This window comes from Cyphomyrmex costatus, unplaced genomic scaffold, assembly GCF_001594065.2.
Source record: "Cyphomyrmex costatus isolate MS0001 unplaced genomic scaffold, Ccosl1.0 scaffold474, whole genome shotgun sequence".
NCBI classification, from domain to species: domain Eukaryota; kingdom Metazoa; phylum Arthropoda; class Insecta; order Hymenoptera; family Formicidae; genus Cyphomyrmex; species Cyphomyrmex costatus.
The window spans coordinates 2,478,809-2,494,018 of NW_017279009.1; the positions used below are offsets into that span (position 1 = coordinate 2,478,809).

The 15,210-nt window shown below is 31.3% G+C and overlaps 2 protein-coding genes and 1 non-coding gene across 3 annotated transcripts; 2 read left to right on the forward strand and 1 right to left on the reverse strand.

Moving 5' to 3' along the window:
* Positions 1-525: 525 nt before the first annotated feature.
* Positions 526-598, reverse strand: TRNAF-GAA (transfer RNA phenylalanine (anticodon GAA)). Its single transcript has one exon. It is a non-coding gene; the product is annotated as a tRNA-Phe (tRNA).
* Positions 599-725: 127 nt separating this feature from the next.
* sturkopf (lipid droplet associated hydrolase sturkopf) lies at positions 726-3,173 on the forward strand. Its single transcript, XM_018545068.1, has 3 exons — positions 726-1,131; positions 1,210-1,401; positions 2,680-3,173. The coding sequence occupies exons 1-3, from the start codon at positions 823-825 to the stop codon at positions 3,112-3,114; spliced, it is 936 nt and encodes a 311-aa protein (XP_018400570.1). The 5' UTR covers positions 726-822; the 3' UTR covers positions 3,115-3,173.
* A 1,681-nt stretch (positions 3,174-4,854) lies between these two features.
* On the forward strand, positions 4,855-12,191 carry LOC108777955 (protein shisa-5). Its single transcript, XM_018544975.1, has 5 exons — positions 4,855-5,062; positions 8,598-8,760; positions 8,955-9,082; positions 11,351-11,527; positions 11,752-12,191. The coding sequence occupies exons 1-5, from the start codon at positions 5,011-5,013 to the stop codon at positions 11,829-11,831; spliced, it is 600 nt and encodes a 199-aa protein (XP_018400477.1). The 5' UTR covers positions 4,855-5,010; the 3' UTR covers positions 11,832-12,191.
* Positions 12,192-15,210: the final 3,019 nt, after the last annotated feature.

The following is a 15,210-nucleotide window of genomic DNA, read 5'->3' on the forward strand; positions in this document are numbered from 1 at the left end:
AATACTTGAATTTAAATATTTTGAATTTATATATTTCTGTATATTTCATTGAATCGATGATATCTAATATATTAATCAATAGTTTTTTTTACTATACTTTAGCATAACTATATAACATTATGTCAAAAAGAAATTAAAAATTAGCTGCCAGTGCAATTTTAAAAGCGTTACTGGCAGAGTCCTCTGTTGCTTTATTCGAAAATTTCCTGGGGAAAGTTATCGATGTAAGAAAACATGTTGAAATAAATAATGTTTAATATTAAAAAAATATTATTGAAGTAATACAACAAATTAAATACGAATTATAGAAAATTATTGATAAAATACGTGATCTCGAAATATACTGCAACATACAAAATCACGTGTTCACTTGTATCAATTACGCAGAAACGTGATGGACATGGCACATTTTTTAAGCTTTTTAAATTACAAAAGAAAACGAAAATTAAAAAATAAAAATTACCAGTTTTATTTCATAACTTGTCAATTGATTAACTAATTGTATAAAATGAAGAAAAAAAAATCTGCCGAAACCCGGGATTGAACCGGGGACATTTAGATCTTCAGTCTAACGCTCTCCCAACTGAGCTATTTCGGCTCACATGGGTAATCATCCTGTTCCATGGTAGTTGAGGTATTCTTTGTCAACGTATAATTATGTACCGTTGGACGGATTGTGAACCAGATGATTGCAGCGACCTTTAGTCAGTCGATTTTGTGCTCTACGTCGAATGACACGTAAAAATTAGCGCTGCTATATTCGATAGATTGTATGAAGAGGAAGACAAATATTTCAGAGTGCTGTGCAACTCGGGATAAAACATGCATCGAGCTATGATCAATTGTAATCAGGTGCAGACCGAGGTGATATCAGAAGGCCGTTGGATAGAGGAAGATCCGCTACCACATTCCAACAAGAACATAGTCCTCGTCATTCCCGGGAATCCAGGTATTCCACGATTTTACGAGACCTTTATGAAAGTACTCAAGTCGAAATTAACGTCGGACACACCTGTGTGGATCGTCGGACACGCTGGCCATGTTCAACCACCAGAGAACCTGGCTATCGCTATGCCCAGCGATCAGAAGTGGACAGAGTGCTATGGTCTGACGGCGCAAATTCAACATAAGGTAGGTACACTCCAGCCTTCAAGCACTTCCTATTGAACGCCTCTCTCTCATAATAAAGCTATAATTTTATGGTTGCAGGCTGAATTTATAAAAAAATACATTCCAGAGGATGCGCATTTACATATTGTTGGACATTCTATAGGTGCCTGGTTTGTGCTCAATTTGCTGAAGGATAATGACATTGATAAAAGGATACAGAAATGCTATCTGTTGTTTCCTACCATAGAGTACATGGCGAAAACTCCTAATGGAACATTTTTTAATATTTTTGTGCGTTTTGCAAGTTTATGATTATATATATATTAACTATTCAGGAAATGGAAGTAACTAGTTACTGTAACTGCCATTACGTAATTACTAGGGTGGAATCCATAGATGTTGCTTAAAATTCAAAATGGTCTTAAGTTAGTATTTAAGATGTCATAAATCAATTAAAAAAACGTATTAGCCTCTTAAAACATTGCCTCTTGAGACAGTCTTGAGATCAAGAATGGACTATGGATTCCAGCCTTATTATAATAACAATTTGGTAGTGACATTGCACATTTTTTATGATGATGATGATGTAACACTAGGCTAGAGTTAAGAACAATCAATAGATAAAGTATATAGAATGAGGTCAAAGAGCCAGTAACAATTAATTAAAATTTAAATAATAATAACAATCATGTAAATAAAGTAACAAAGAAGTTTAACAATCATGTAAATAAAGTAACAAAGAAGTTAAGTATAATTCATAAATAATACATACGTTTCAACTCCGATCGGTTAATAGATACTTACAGCAGATTGGAAAATTTATTACTGAAATGAATAACTCGTAATTTGTAACTTGTAACAGAGTAACTTTACGGAGTTATTCGTTACTTACTACTTTTTTCAGTAAGTAACGCGTAATGATAACAATTTTTTTTCAAAATGACTTTCTTAATTTTAGTCTCTTAGGGTGCAGTCCCATGGAGCGTATCGCGCGTATCGCGGATTAGCGGATCGCCAATCACAGAATCGTTCTGTTAGATTTGCTTACAAAATTTGTAAACAGATCTAACAGAACGATTCTGTGATTGGCGATCCGCTAATCCGCGATACGCGCGATACGCTCCATGGGACTGCACCCTTAAGCGTTTAGTTTAGTTAGCTATCATTAGTCATAAAAAATTGCAACATTGTTATCACATTGTTATAAAGTAACTGTAAAAGTAACGGGAAAGTAACTCTTCCATTCTCTGGAAATATTACTTGGTAAACCATGTCATTTAACAATAATGCTCCAGGTATTATATAGCAAGTTGGTGTTATTTGCCATCAAAATGTCTTTAATATTGTATCATGATACTTGTGGTCAATATTATTACATAATTTCAAACTCGACAATAAAAATGTAATACATTATATTACATACTAATTGCATTGTTGAGTGTAAAGTTATAACAAATCTGGACTGTATGGTGTTACTGTTGATATTTACTGGATTATAATTGTTACATACAGACACACACAATTGTTTTCTATTCTAGTAATTATTAATAGATATATTTGTCTTTTCAGATATCACGTACGGCACCAGTTTTGATTTTCCTGTCTTGGATCTTTACATCGATGTTTCCAGTAGCTCTACAATCATTTATGATACGTGCTTTCGGTATGTTTTTTGGCATCCCAGCTAGATCCGTGAGGGCGGTTCGAGAAATGCTGGATCCAAGAACCTTGAGTAAAATAATTAATCTTGCCAATGAAGAGATGAAACATGTCAAAGAAGCTGATCATGAGACTATATCAAAACATGCTAATAAACTATGGTTGTATTACGGTGCCAGTGATGGCTGGGCTCCGGTAAAATATTATAAAGATATAGTATCAAAACATCCTGGTCTGAATGCTCAATTATGTCAGCGTGGTTTTCAACACTCGTTTGTGTTGAAGGATGATGTGGACATGGGACACATCATCGGCGATCTCATTAACGAAGATTCAGAACAGTAACGATCCAGTTAATGCATTTGTATTATTTTTGCAGTTATATTGAATCGAATATTCGTTTTGCTTTTTTTATGCATCTACATTGATTTACATTATTTATACGTTATATATTTATTATTTTTTTATATGTTATATATTTTTATATTATTATATTATTATATATTTTTGGGCATTATATTTTATTTTATTATCTTTATAGAGGTGCATTTTTTAACAATAATTATTTTTTATAGCCAAATACAAAATGTGAATAAAAAGTGTTACAACGGACTTTTTATATATTGATAGTATTTTATAATAAATTGTTACGACGATTTTATTATCACTGACTTAAAATTTAATTTTTTAAACATCAACGGCAATACTTATTCCATCTATTTCGCATTCGCGAGTTCGGTTCTGTTTTTATTTTTGGCGCCATTGACGACACCAGCGATATAACTAGGCGAACATATTCACCATCTAAAACTTCCCTAGAATCAATTTATAAGATGTTTGTACATAATTAATATTTTTAATCCTCACAATCCGTAATTATATTTCTCACTCGATCTGTAACGCAACTCTTAAGTATCTAGAAATATTTAAAAGAAATAATATAGTTTCAAACATTTGTTCGCGAAAAAAATCTGAGACAGCCACTCAACCAACCGGATATTGCCTATCCTATGATTGATGTTACTTTTGAATCTGTCAATCAGATTCTTTTTATCGATCGTTTTTGGAATCCAACCAATATGGCGTGTTCGTATCCCACTTTTGGTCTTCGCTTGGAATGTCGGACTATAAAGGTTATTCACACAACTTGCATAACTGCATAAAAAAATTATCGAATCACGTTCTGTCATAAGGGCGAATGTAAAATACGATTGGATAATTTTCTTCATGCTTATATTTAGCGGCTGTGCAAGTTGTGTGGATTGACCCTAAAGTCCCTTCTCACAGTCTCAACCCAATGGTTCTTGATGTGACTCATGGTATAAGAATAAGGGTATGCTCACGCCGTGGACACCCACTGCGCAGTCAAAGCGTGACGTCACTCTCGGGGCCAATCAGATCGCCCAAACGAGAACATGGTGGCTCCTGATACTTGACATGGTTAATGTTCGGTGATACATACGATACGTACACAATGTCCTGTTGTATAAAAGGTTGTGGCAATTATTATCGCAAAACAAAATTGCTTAACGGAAACAGCATAAAATATTTTTCGTTTCCGAAAGATTTAACGATTGCATCTAAATGGCTTGCTGCATGTGGAAATCAAAACGTTAATATTAAAAAAGGTCAGATTTTGTATTTCTTGTAAATGTACAAATGTAACGAAATCAACTGTATATAATTTTGCTAAAGAAATACAACTAAAGAAATACAATATATACATATATCTCTGAAGGAAAAGGTATTAACATTTTTATATATTTGTTTCATAATAAATTCTTCTATCTTTGTTGAGTTTGTAATGTTTACTTATGGTTACATTTTGTTACAAGATATTCATTAGTTCTTAAATTATTTAAAAACGTATTTTTCCTGTAAACTTTAAATCAAAATAAAATAAAATATCTGACGAAAATGCTGCTAACATAAGTTGTTTGGAAACAGCAGTTCTAAATTTACCGCTTGTTTGTGTGACGTCACACTTTGACAATTTTAATTGGTCGCATGCGCGTGAGCATACCCTTATTCTTATACCATGGATGTGACTCACTGCGTACTATAAACAATAGAACGAGACTACCAGAGCACTGCGACCACTGCGGATGGTGCCGTGACTCGCGACGCGCGCTTAACAGGTAGTCGTCACCGGATTCGTACTGTTAACACAGCCAAGCGCATTGCTCAACCACCGAGCGGCGTCAGCAAGTAGTGAAGTATATTGAGAGGAACAGGATCAAAATGTTACGTCTCGTGGTTGCGTTGCTGTTCACTTGTTTGCACATGGCACACGGTAAGAAAACGTTCAGTAAAATAGTCAAACGTATTTTTGTCGAGAGAACGTGTGTGTGTGTGTACACATGTAAGTATATACAGGATCGTTAATGCCGTAATCCAAGCATTTGGGCATTTATCATATATAGGGCAAACGTATATGAGAGAATGATTAATGATACCCTGTGTATGAAATCGAAGATTCTCACTTTTTGGATTTCACAATATTATGTTTTTCCATTATTACATATTTGAACAATCGATGGTTACTTGCTTCTTATCTTGTTTTCGAAACACATTGGGAAACGCGATAACACGATTTCTCTACATAGTTGACTGGGATTTGTTTCTTGCTTTCGTCATAATGGAACGATAAAGTTTTCTACTGAAGCAGCATCTAAAAGATTTATGCTACATGATCGAAACGTTTGGCGTTTTTTCTTCGGTTAGTCTACTATTGAGAACAACTTCGATCAAATCGCTTAATAGGCAGGATGCTTAGCAAAATTTTTTAAACCATATTCAGTTAGACAAATGTTGACATTAATTGAATAATAATAAAATTTGAAATTGAAAATGGTTTACATAAATACTCAAAAGACGTGTCCTCATAAACCTTGAATATATCCAACATGTAGAAAGTTCTTCTGATGTTGTAAAAATTGTTTGTATGCTATACTTAACAGTGAGAGGGTGAGTGAAAGAGAGGAGAGGAGAAGAGAGGGGGGAGAGAGAGAGAGAGAGAGAGAGAGAGAGAGAGAGAGAGAGAGAGAGAGATCACATTGATTTTATAGCATTTTGTTTTCTAGACACAATTTTATAATCTATTGAATTAAACAAATTATGTTTTTATATATTTAATATAATTCACTGATTTCAATATGTTAATAAAATATTTTGAATGTATATATGCACATTAATTTTTGAAATAAGATTATTGTATTTATTTTTGCGAATCTCGCGAAATCCGATCTCTCGCAAATGCTGTCGCTATATATATGCATTAAGACGAAGAAGAAATGGCTCAAATTTTTAAACATTAGCTTATTAGCTTGGAAAATTTAATCTGTTGGGATCTCTGGATAAATAAAATACGATTAAAAATTTTTTATAATTATTCGTTAGCGCACAAACACATCCTGCTAGGTTCAAAAGCCGCTTATATTAATTTTAATTTTTTTATTTGATCCTCTTATACCATATTTCATTTTTAATTTTTACTTATATATCTTTATAATTCGATCTGTCATAATTTTTCTTTGTGCTCCACGAATATATAGTGTTACTTTATACGTGTAATATCATGAATGCCATAATGTATTATATCGCTCTCTTTAGGTGGATTTCAAGGAAGTGAGATAAGATAAACGAAACTTTTATTTATATAAACAGTAAACGTTTTCTACTACAGACTTCTGTCAATTAAACACGCTGTTTCTTAATTGCGTAGTTTAATTTTGCCAATTATCGATCTCTGTTTTTTATGAAAATCAATCTATTGTCCGGTAAACAAAAAATAAAATTAAAGGTAAAGGTTCACGTTTTCGAATGCTGTAAACCAAATTTTTATACGATTTTTAATTCACGCCATAAAACTTCTTAAAGTAAACAAAAATTTTTGAGATTTGACGCACTTTCATTTGTATCCGCATAACTTCGTAAAGAATTAATTAAATCGAAATATCAATTACCGTTTTCGAAAGTAGAGATTTCAAGCTTTAGAATGTTTTTTGACAAATTTTTTTACGATCATTTTTGACGAAGTTACACTCTTTTGAAATTTGCCTATTTTGAGGTGGCAGGATAAATGATGCTTTAATTTTGCTGTTGAGTGTACATTCTTAATTTGTATTAATAAATTCAATCAATCTATTTTTCTTTTATAATAAGTGCTGTAAACTCTAGTCTTTAATTGACAGTATTAGCAGTAATTAATTAAGATCAATGCGTATATACAGGGTGTCCCAGAAAGCTCGAAGGTTCTTTCTCCGGCAGATTCTATGGAACATTCTAAGACAAAAACCATCTATACAAAAATGTCCAGGCTACAATAGTTTTCAAATTATAAACGATTGGTCAATTGTAGTCTGAAAATCGCGCGCTCAGGGACGAACATCGCGTGGGGCCCTTGTACATTGACTCGCTTGTTAAATGTTGATATAATTGAGACAATTGTTGCAAAATGTGTAACCGTAGAAATTCGGTTTTTTATTGTAAAACATTAATAGTTTTATCAGATAATAACGCTTCATAATAGGAAACCGAATTTTAGCAGTTAGGCACTTTCGCGGTAAGCGCTTTAATTTTACATACAATGGTAAAGAGATTTCACTTTTAAGATTCGCATGTAATTGTATAATTGAAATTATACATAGAATTCAGTCTTTTATTACAGAATTTCAATCATTACATCGAACTGTCAAAGTTGTTTAATAAGTTATGTCAAATAGTAAATTAATTTATCATATTTCTTTAATAAACTGGAAGAAATTAAATGACTAAAAAACTATAATGATAATGTTTCACTACAAATAGAGTTTTTTATTTTATTTATTCATTTTTATTTATTTATTTGTAGGAAATACAAATAAATTTATAATTTATAATTTGAAAACTATTGTAACCTGGACATTTTTGTATAGATGGTTTTTGTCTTAGAATGTTCCATAGAATCTGCCGGAGAAAGGACCTTCGGAGCTTTCTGGGACACCCTGTATATTACAAAGATTTTCTTGATTCTTTTTTTACGATTGCATATTTCTCGCATGCGTGTACATACGCACGCACAGCGATCGATTACGTTTAGTATATGCGGAATTCAATAATTATACCATGAACTTCATTCTTGTCGCGTCTCCTTTATTAAAAGTATTTATTCAAAAATATAAGTAACAGAATTGTTTTGATTTGACAGAAAAATTGAATATCAATTTTTTTATATTTACCATTTAAATTACTTTAACTTTATTAATTTCAATCATTTTTCACTTCGTATAATTATTTGACACGATACAAAAAACTTATTATTAAAGAAAAAAAAATATTGAAACAATTTAGAAAAGTAATAAACAAATAGAAAAAACTATTGGTAAAGATTTGAAATTCACGAGGCAATAAAAATGGATCCAAAGCAATAACTTCTTGGATCATCGACGGACGAAAACTCACCACATAAAATTCTACGAACAAAATTCGAGCTCCCTTTTCCTTACAAATACAATGCGTCATTGGAGACCTTTAATCTCTCTCACATAGTTTAGTATTTACATGTAAATGTAAACCATAAATCGTACGTTCCTTACCTGATACGCTAGCGAGTTTTAGTTGTAGAAATTCTTTTGATCGCCTTGCAGCCAAATATTTTTATAATTCGCAAAATGAGGCGTAATTATTTATTATAATTAAAATATAATAAGATTAAAATAATGTTAAATTGAAATTCAGAATTGTGAAGAATAAATTTTTTTGTTATTAATTTCCTTAATTTTTTTTAAACAACTAATACTTAAAAAGTTTTTAGTGCATATTACGAAATATTTTTGTTTACTTTTTAGGAATAGATTGTACCTTCGAATTTTTAGAGAAGACATGGTTAGAAAAACAAATAACTACATGTCCAAGACCCTTTGAGTCAAAAGAAAATAATTACTGCTGCATTGATGTACTATCTCAAAGTTCTTATTGCTGCCCCTTCGCTGAGTTTACAAAGAAAACTGGGTAAAACATCATAATCGCTTGTAACATACAGTTGAATAAATAGTATTTAATACGCTTAATTCTACATGACACGCGATCTTTTACATAATTTATAAGTGTAAAGTAATATGGTAAATAATAGAATCACTATAGCAATTTAACTTAACAAAAGATGATACATGATATATCTTTAATAAGAATATATTATTTTACAGATTAGGTTTCATCTTTCCTCTAGTACTTGCAGGGCTTGGTATTATTTTCCTAATAACATGCTGCGTATCTTGCTTCTGCTGCAGTTGCTGTCCCTGGTATCGCCGCAATCCCGGCATGGTCTATGGAAGTACGTCTTTTTTTTTAAATTTCGTGCATTAATATTGAGTTGTCATGTAATTTTTCCTAAATTTCCCTGTTAAATAAACCAATTTGTAATATTTTCATTATATGTGGAACGAGCACAAATCGATGAATTGTAGTTTGTGTTAGAGACAGCGACAATTATCTTTATAAAAGCACTCTTCTAAAATATTTAACGTCATAAACACTTTTGCGCTATAAAAACCACAATCATGAAAATTACAGATACATTTTTTAATGAAATTAAGTATATATATTTTGATGAATTCTGAGTTGGCAAATAACGGAGTCATCATTCTTTCTAGGACCCAGCTTGGCATAATACCATTTCGACATCATTCCTCCTACGAAGAGCATTTGTATGCCAATATTAAATAAATTTTTAGTTTATTTTCCATAAAGAACATAAGTGCTTATATATTTTATACTATATATGTATCCGTTGTCAAAATGTATTTTCTGAATTTTCTCCTTATAAGAATATCAGCGTCATCTTTTCAATATTATTATTAGTCTCTTAGCAGAGATGTATATATAAAATATAATTTCTTCCATATATCTTCAGAACTATGGAACTTTCAATCTACATCGCTTCTAAACAACTTAATTAAAGAGATTTTCATGGTAAGGATACTCCTGATTCATTGCCATTGTCTTCCAACAGTATTATGCTAATATATTTTTTACAATATTACATTAATAACAGTATTTTTGTAGACCTAAATTTAAATTCTTATTCAATTGCTATATTCTTATAAGGAGAATCTAGTTAGTTTTCCAATTATAAGTGTAAGATAACTTACACAGTGGAAACTGAATAAGAGCCCAAACACACACTTTTGCATAACGCATAAAGCATGTGCATAAGGAATTTCATTGGCCCATTTTCTTATGCATGAGTCAATGGACCAATCAAATTCTTTATGTATATGTATTATGCGTTATGCAAAAGTCTGTGCTCCCCGCTTAAGTCTGAGATGTTTAACCTCGCGTATAATGTACACTAGCACGTACGAAATTCTGTGTTATGTTACCTCATATTTCATATTATTTTTTATACCTTTTTGTTAGTTTAACGATATCTCGTATAATGTTAAGCGTATCTCATTAAAATGTACATACATATGAAATGTTCTAAATCACATGTGATCAAATATGATATATTTTTTATTTTATGTAGGTAGCTATTTTTTTATATTATTAAGAGTAGCTATAGATTACAGTTTTATTACAAATATGTAAATGGAACATTTCGTATGTAGATTGATTTTTATTCTTTTTGACTAATAAGTGCATTAGACATGTTATATGTCATTTTAATATTTGTAGAAGCACGTCTAATGCTAAGTTGTCAAGTATACACATGTGAAAGGAATGTTTATTTAAATACATTCATATAACGTATTCATGTAATATATAAAATGTATTTAAATTTCATCCACATTTCTTCCACATGTGCATGAATACATGACAACTTAGCATTAGATTTGTTTATACAAATATATAGTTATTTGCTAAATAAATTTTAGTTTAAAGTAAGCAGACAGCTCATGTATTTCATTTTTAGAAGCTCAAATATAATACATTTTTCCTTCTTATTCTTATGTTAGATCTCTGACCTGTGTTACACACACCTGTGTTTTTCTTATATGCTTGTGGTGCACACGCTGGTTATTATTCATTTGTCACATGCATATGGTACCTTCAGTTTTAATGCCGGTTTCGAACGGCTAACTTTTCGAGAGATGTTCCTGTGGGCGAGAATACTCTCGGAAGGTTGCCAGTCTTTTCGAGAGGAGACACGAGCATAAATATCTTGGTTCCTACTAGAGATTGTACCCGGGACCTCTAGCATGCCAGATCACTATGCTGTTATGCTATGTTACACTCGTGTTCACATTTTTTTCCTAAAATATAAAATATTGTGTACAATCTGATTTTTTATCACCAATGCATCATAATTTATCGCTTATATATATATATATATATATATAGTATATATATTAATCGAGTGATTAATTATTTAATATAAAAACACATTTTGAAAAATTTCTACCAACTTTATCAATTAAGTACTAGTTTTTAAATTTAAGATCTATTTAAAAAATTCTACATTACATATGTTATGTTTATTTTTTGTTTTAATTTCGTTAATTTTATTTTTGTTGTTAATTTTCTCGCTGTCTCTGAGACAAACTAATTATAAGATACACTTGAGATCTTTATGTGTCTGTTACACAAGTATTTGTTGCAGAAGTTGAGAGACCTGTCGTGCAAACAATTCAGTTTCCGGCAAATAATACACCAAGCTATACTAGCCAACTTACTCAAAATATTCCACCAAGCTATACTAGCCAACCTATTCAAAATTTTCCAATAAGCTGTGCTAACCAATCTACTCAAAACTATATTCCACCAATGAGCTCGACAGGTACTTGATCAAAATATACATTTTAGATTCTATGTTCAAGCAGTTAGCATCTAACACATCTAATCGTATGAAGATCCTTAAAAAAATTTTTTAATTTCTCATATATTTTAGAGTTGATTATTTTTAGAAGTCTTTTGAATTTCGATGTTATTTTAATATCGAAGAGAAATGCAATAAACTCTTCATTCTCGAATAGATAATTATTTTTACTTAATTTTTTTTAGTAATGTCGCAACCTCCATCATACATCAACGAAGCATACGCTAAACAGGCTCCATATAATCCTACTTATCTACCACAGTGATCTTCCAAGTTGTAGTTATCGTAACTAATGGTTAACGATGGAAGGTCCCAAAGATTACTTTCTACTGTTTAAGTGATTCTCGTCATCAGCCTTGAACTTACGAATATCAATACAGAAAAAAATATTGTGTTCATAGTATTATATCACACCATAATTGTGATTTGTGTTTGTGCGTATATGCGTGGACGATTTCATTCGGCCATGAATATTCGCGCAATTTTTATTATTTACATACAAGAACTGCATTTTTTCCCTCGATGTATCTTCCTAGAGAGAAATGCTCAATACTGTTATTGTACTTGTACATATATTTGTTAGAAATATATCTATGTCTATTCTCGCAGATTATGATTTACATAAATCTACTTTTTACTTTTTTTTTTTTTTTCGAAGAAAAACGATATAGAACAAATGAACAAGATAAACTTCGTGAAATACTCTCTCGATAAAATATGAATTTATAATAAAAGAAGAGAAAGTGTATAATATATTAGTTTCCCAAAAGTCTGAGAATCCTATAATTTTTGTAAAAACGAAGATATCGGAAAATGGTGAAATGTTTCGATATTTCAAAAAAAACTTACTTTTCGGTATGGATATATTGATCAACCGCTACTCACAGGTTGCAAAGGTGGAAGAAGCAATGAAAGTTTTAAATAACACTAAGGAGTCAAGTAGGGGCTTATCTGAAAGGCTTTTGATGGTAATCAAAACGCTGACAATTTTAAGTCACTATGAACAACTCCATTCAAAGGACTTGACATTTTGATCGCTCTTTCCATTCTCATACATCTTGAAACGTTGGTTGATCAGTATTTATGCCAAAAGGTAGCTTTTGAACACATAATTTACTACATTTTCCGATACTCTGTTTTTACAAAAATTATGTGGGAGTTTCAAGAAATACCATATATACAGTACGAAATTTTGTTTAATGTTAAAATAGTCTTAAGAAAATCATATTTAATTGTAAATAAAATAAACTTACATGAATTTCTTTAAATTAAAAATCTTGTATTTTTACTGTAGTTGTATACTGAATTATGAAGAAAGTCGTAAATCATGACATTTTTTAAGAATAAGGAAGTTTTTATATAATCTGCTAATTTATACTTAAATCACACACGGAGGGTAACGTATGACAGAATTAATGTATTTTGGTATATGTGTGTGTGTGTGTGGAGCATAACAAAAATTGCAACAACAGAATCATCCTTGTTATTCGATGAAAGTACAAGTTTCCAGGACAAAATTTTGAACAGCGTAAATCATTTGATTCAGTGAAAATCGCATTATTATTCTCAATATTTTTGATATACAATAATAATCGTTATTAATTAATTAGGTACAGGAACACTTGTAACGTTCGTGATATAATTCATAATGTTCAATTACATACAATTAAAAATTGTCATTGATCGCGCACATATCGCCTTCAGCATGAACATCTTAATGTTCAGAATTTGCAGAAGCGCGGTTTTCAAATAAACGCGGTATACTCATCGTTTCTATATGTTTTTAAATCGATTTTTCCCCGGGAATCACGTGTAGGAAGCGAACTTCAGTAAGTTATAAAGTCGAATCATCGATCGAGGGCCATCCGGCATTTTTTCGCAGAATATAATAATTTACATTGTGTAATGTATATAACAATGTTATAATTTAACCCCTTCAGTCTCCGAGTTTTATTCTTTCTTTTTTTTCTTCAATAAGAGATCTAATTTTTTATACAGTATCTTTTTTTTACTTCGAGCCATTTCGATAAACGAGTCTTAAAAAAAAATAAAATAAAACTTGATATATTCTCAGCGATAAATCAGTATGAATACAATTTTGACGAGAAATAAAGTAAACGTCCCAGTGATCAGACCTTTTTACACAAAATTTATTAGTAATCTCAAATACATTTTTTAATATAATATTATAATATAATTGTAATTTTTAAATATAATTACATTATAATATTCTCATGAAAAGAGCACTTGAGATTAATAATAAATTTCATGTAAATATCCGGACATAGAGATACATGTCCGGTCATTGGGACACATTTACCTTATCGGACAAAATATGTTTTTCCTATCAGGATTGGGCCCCTGTACTATAATTTATAAATATTTCTTAACCTTCTCTCTTAGACTTATTTCGATCTTACTGCACTAAAAAGGCACATATTTCCGCACCTGATACAAACGTTATTACAATCTAAACGCTAATGATCTTCCTTTCTCCATTGATGTTTGCCGTCCCGATGCCAACTGCGTGTCAACACATACTATAAATATCGCTTCGTGTATTAGGCTACGCTCGGTGAACTTATTTCACAATATTGAATGGATGACGATGATGCAACGGTGACGGTAGTGGCACAACGGAGAAAAAAAACATGATTCACAATTTTTTTTTCACAATTTCGCGTACCGCGCATATATGTAAAATATATTACATATATATTATGTATGAGACAACGTCTTGTATTTACATGAAATATACGTAATATATTTCCTTAAATGCTAGTTTGTATAATAATTATCGTCTTCTATGTAAGTCTAGTGCCTATGCAGACCTTACTAAGGCGATCAACTACGCGAACCTTTGTACAGTCGTTTGGAGAACTATGGGAAGTCTTCGAGAGGAAGAAATTGTTTAGTCGGTCACAATATTTTCGATATTTCGACATTGTCGTTTTCGCCCAAACTACTCCGTGAAAGTGGTATCGCGCCAGGTAAAATTATAATAACTCTTATCTGGCAAAACCCGTACCGACAAAACGCATACCATTGTCATCAAAATCGTTACATGCTAATTATGTACAATAAAGCGCTGTCGCGCGAGCTGTCCGCCGTATAAATTCGTTGACAAAGTAATCTCAATTCTAAACAAGCTGTTTTTTTCCTTTTCTCTCTTTGCCCTGAATAATTGTAAAAAAAAGTATAAATATGATGAAAAGTCTGAAATGAAAGAAATGAGACGAGTACGATCATGCTTCGATTTCCGCTCAAATAGCTTTCATATTAGATACATTTTCATGTCAGAATGACGCTCATTTTCAATGTCAGAATGGGTTTCGTAATCAAAATTGACACTAGACAGTGAAAAATGCACGAAAATAATCCTATGTCATCTATACAGCATTTAAATCTTGAACCAAGCGATCTGATGCTGGAAGTTGACTAGATACACTTCAGTATCAGACGTCAAGTGTCAAATATTGAAACAACATGATCACGCTAATGCTTTCCAGTGTCTCATGAAATGGAATCTACAGCGTTTATCTTATTTGACCAGGAAACAATGCGATAACAATTAAAAAAAAAAAAACAGTTGATAAAAGAGAAACAGTAAATATAAATCAAGCGCGATAATAAATTAGAAATTT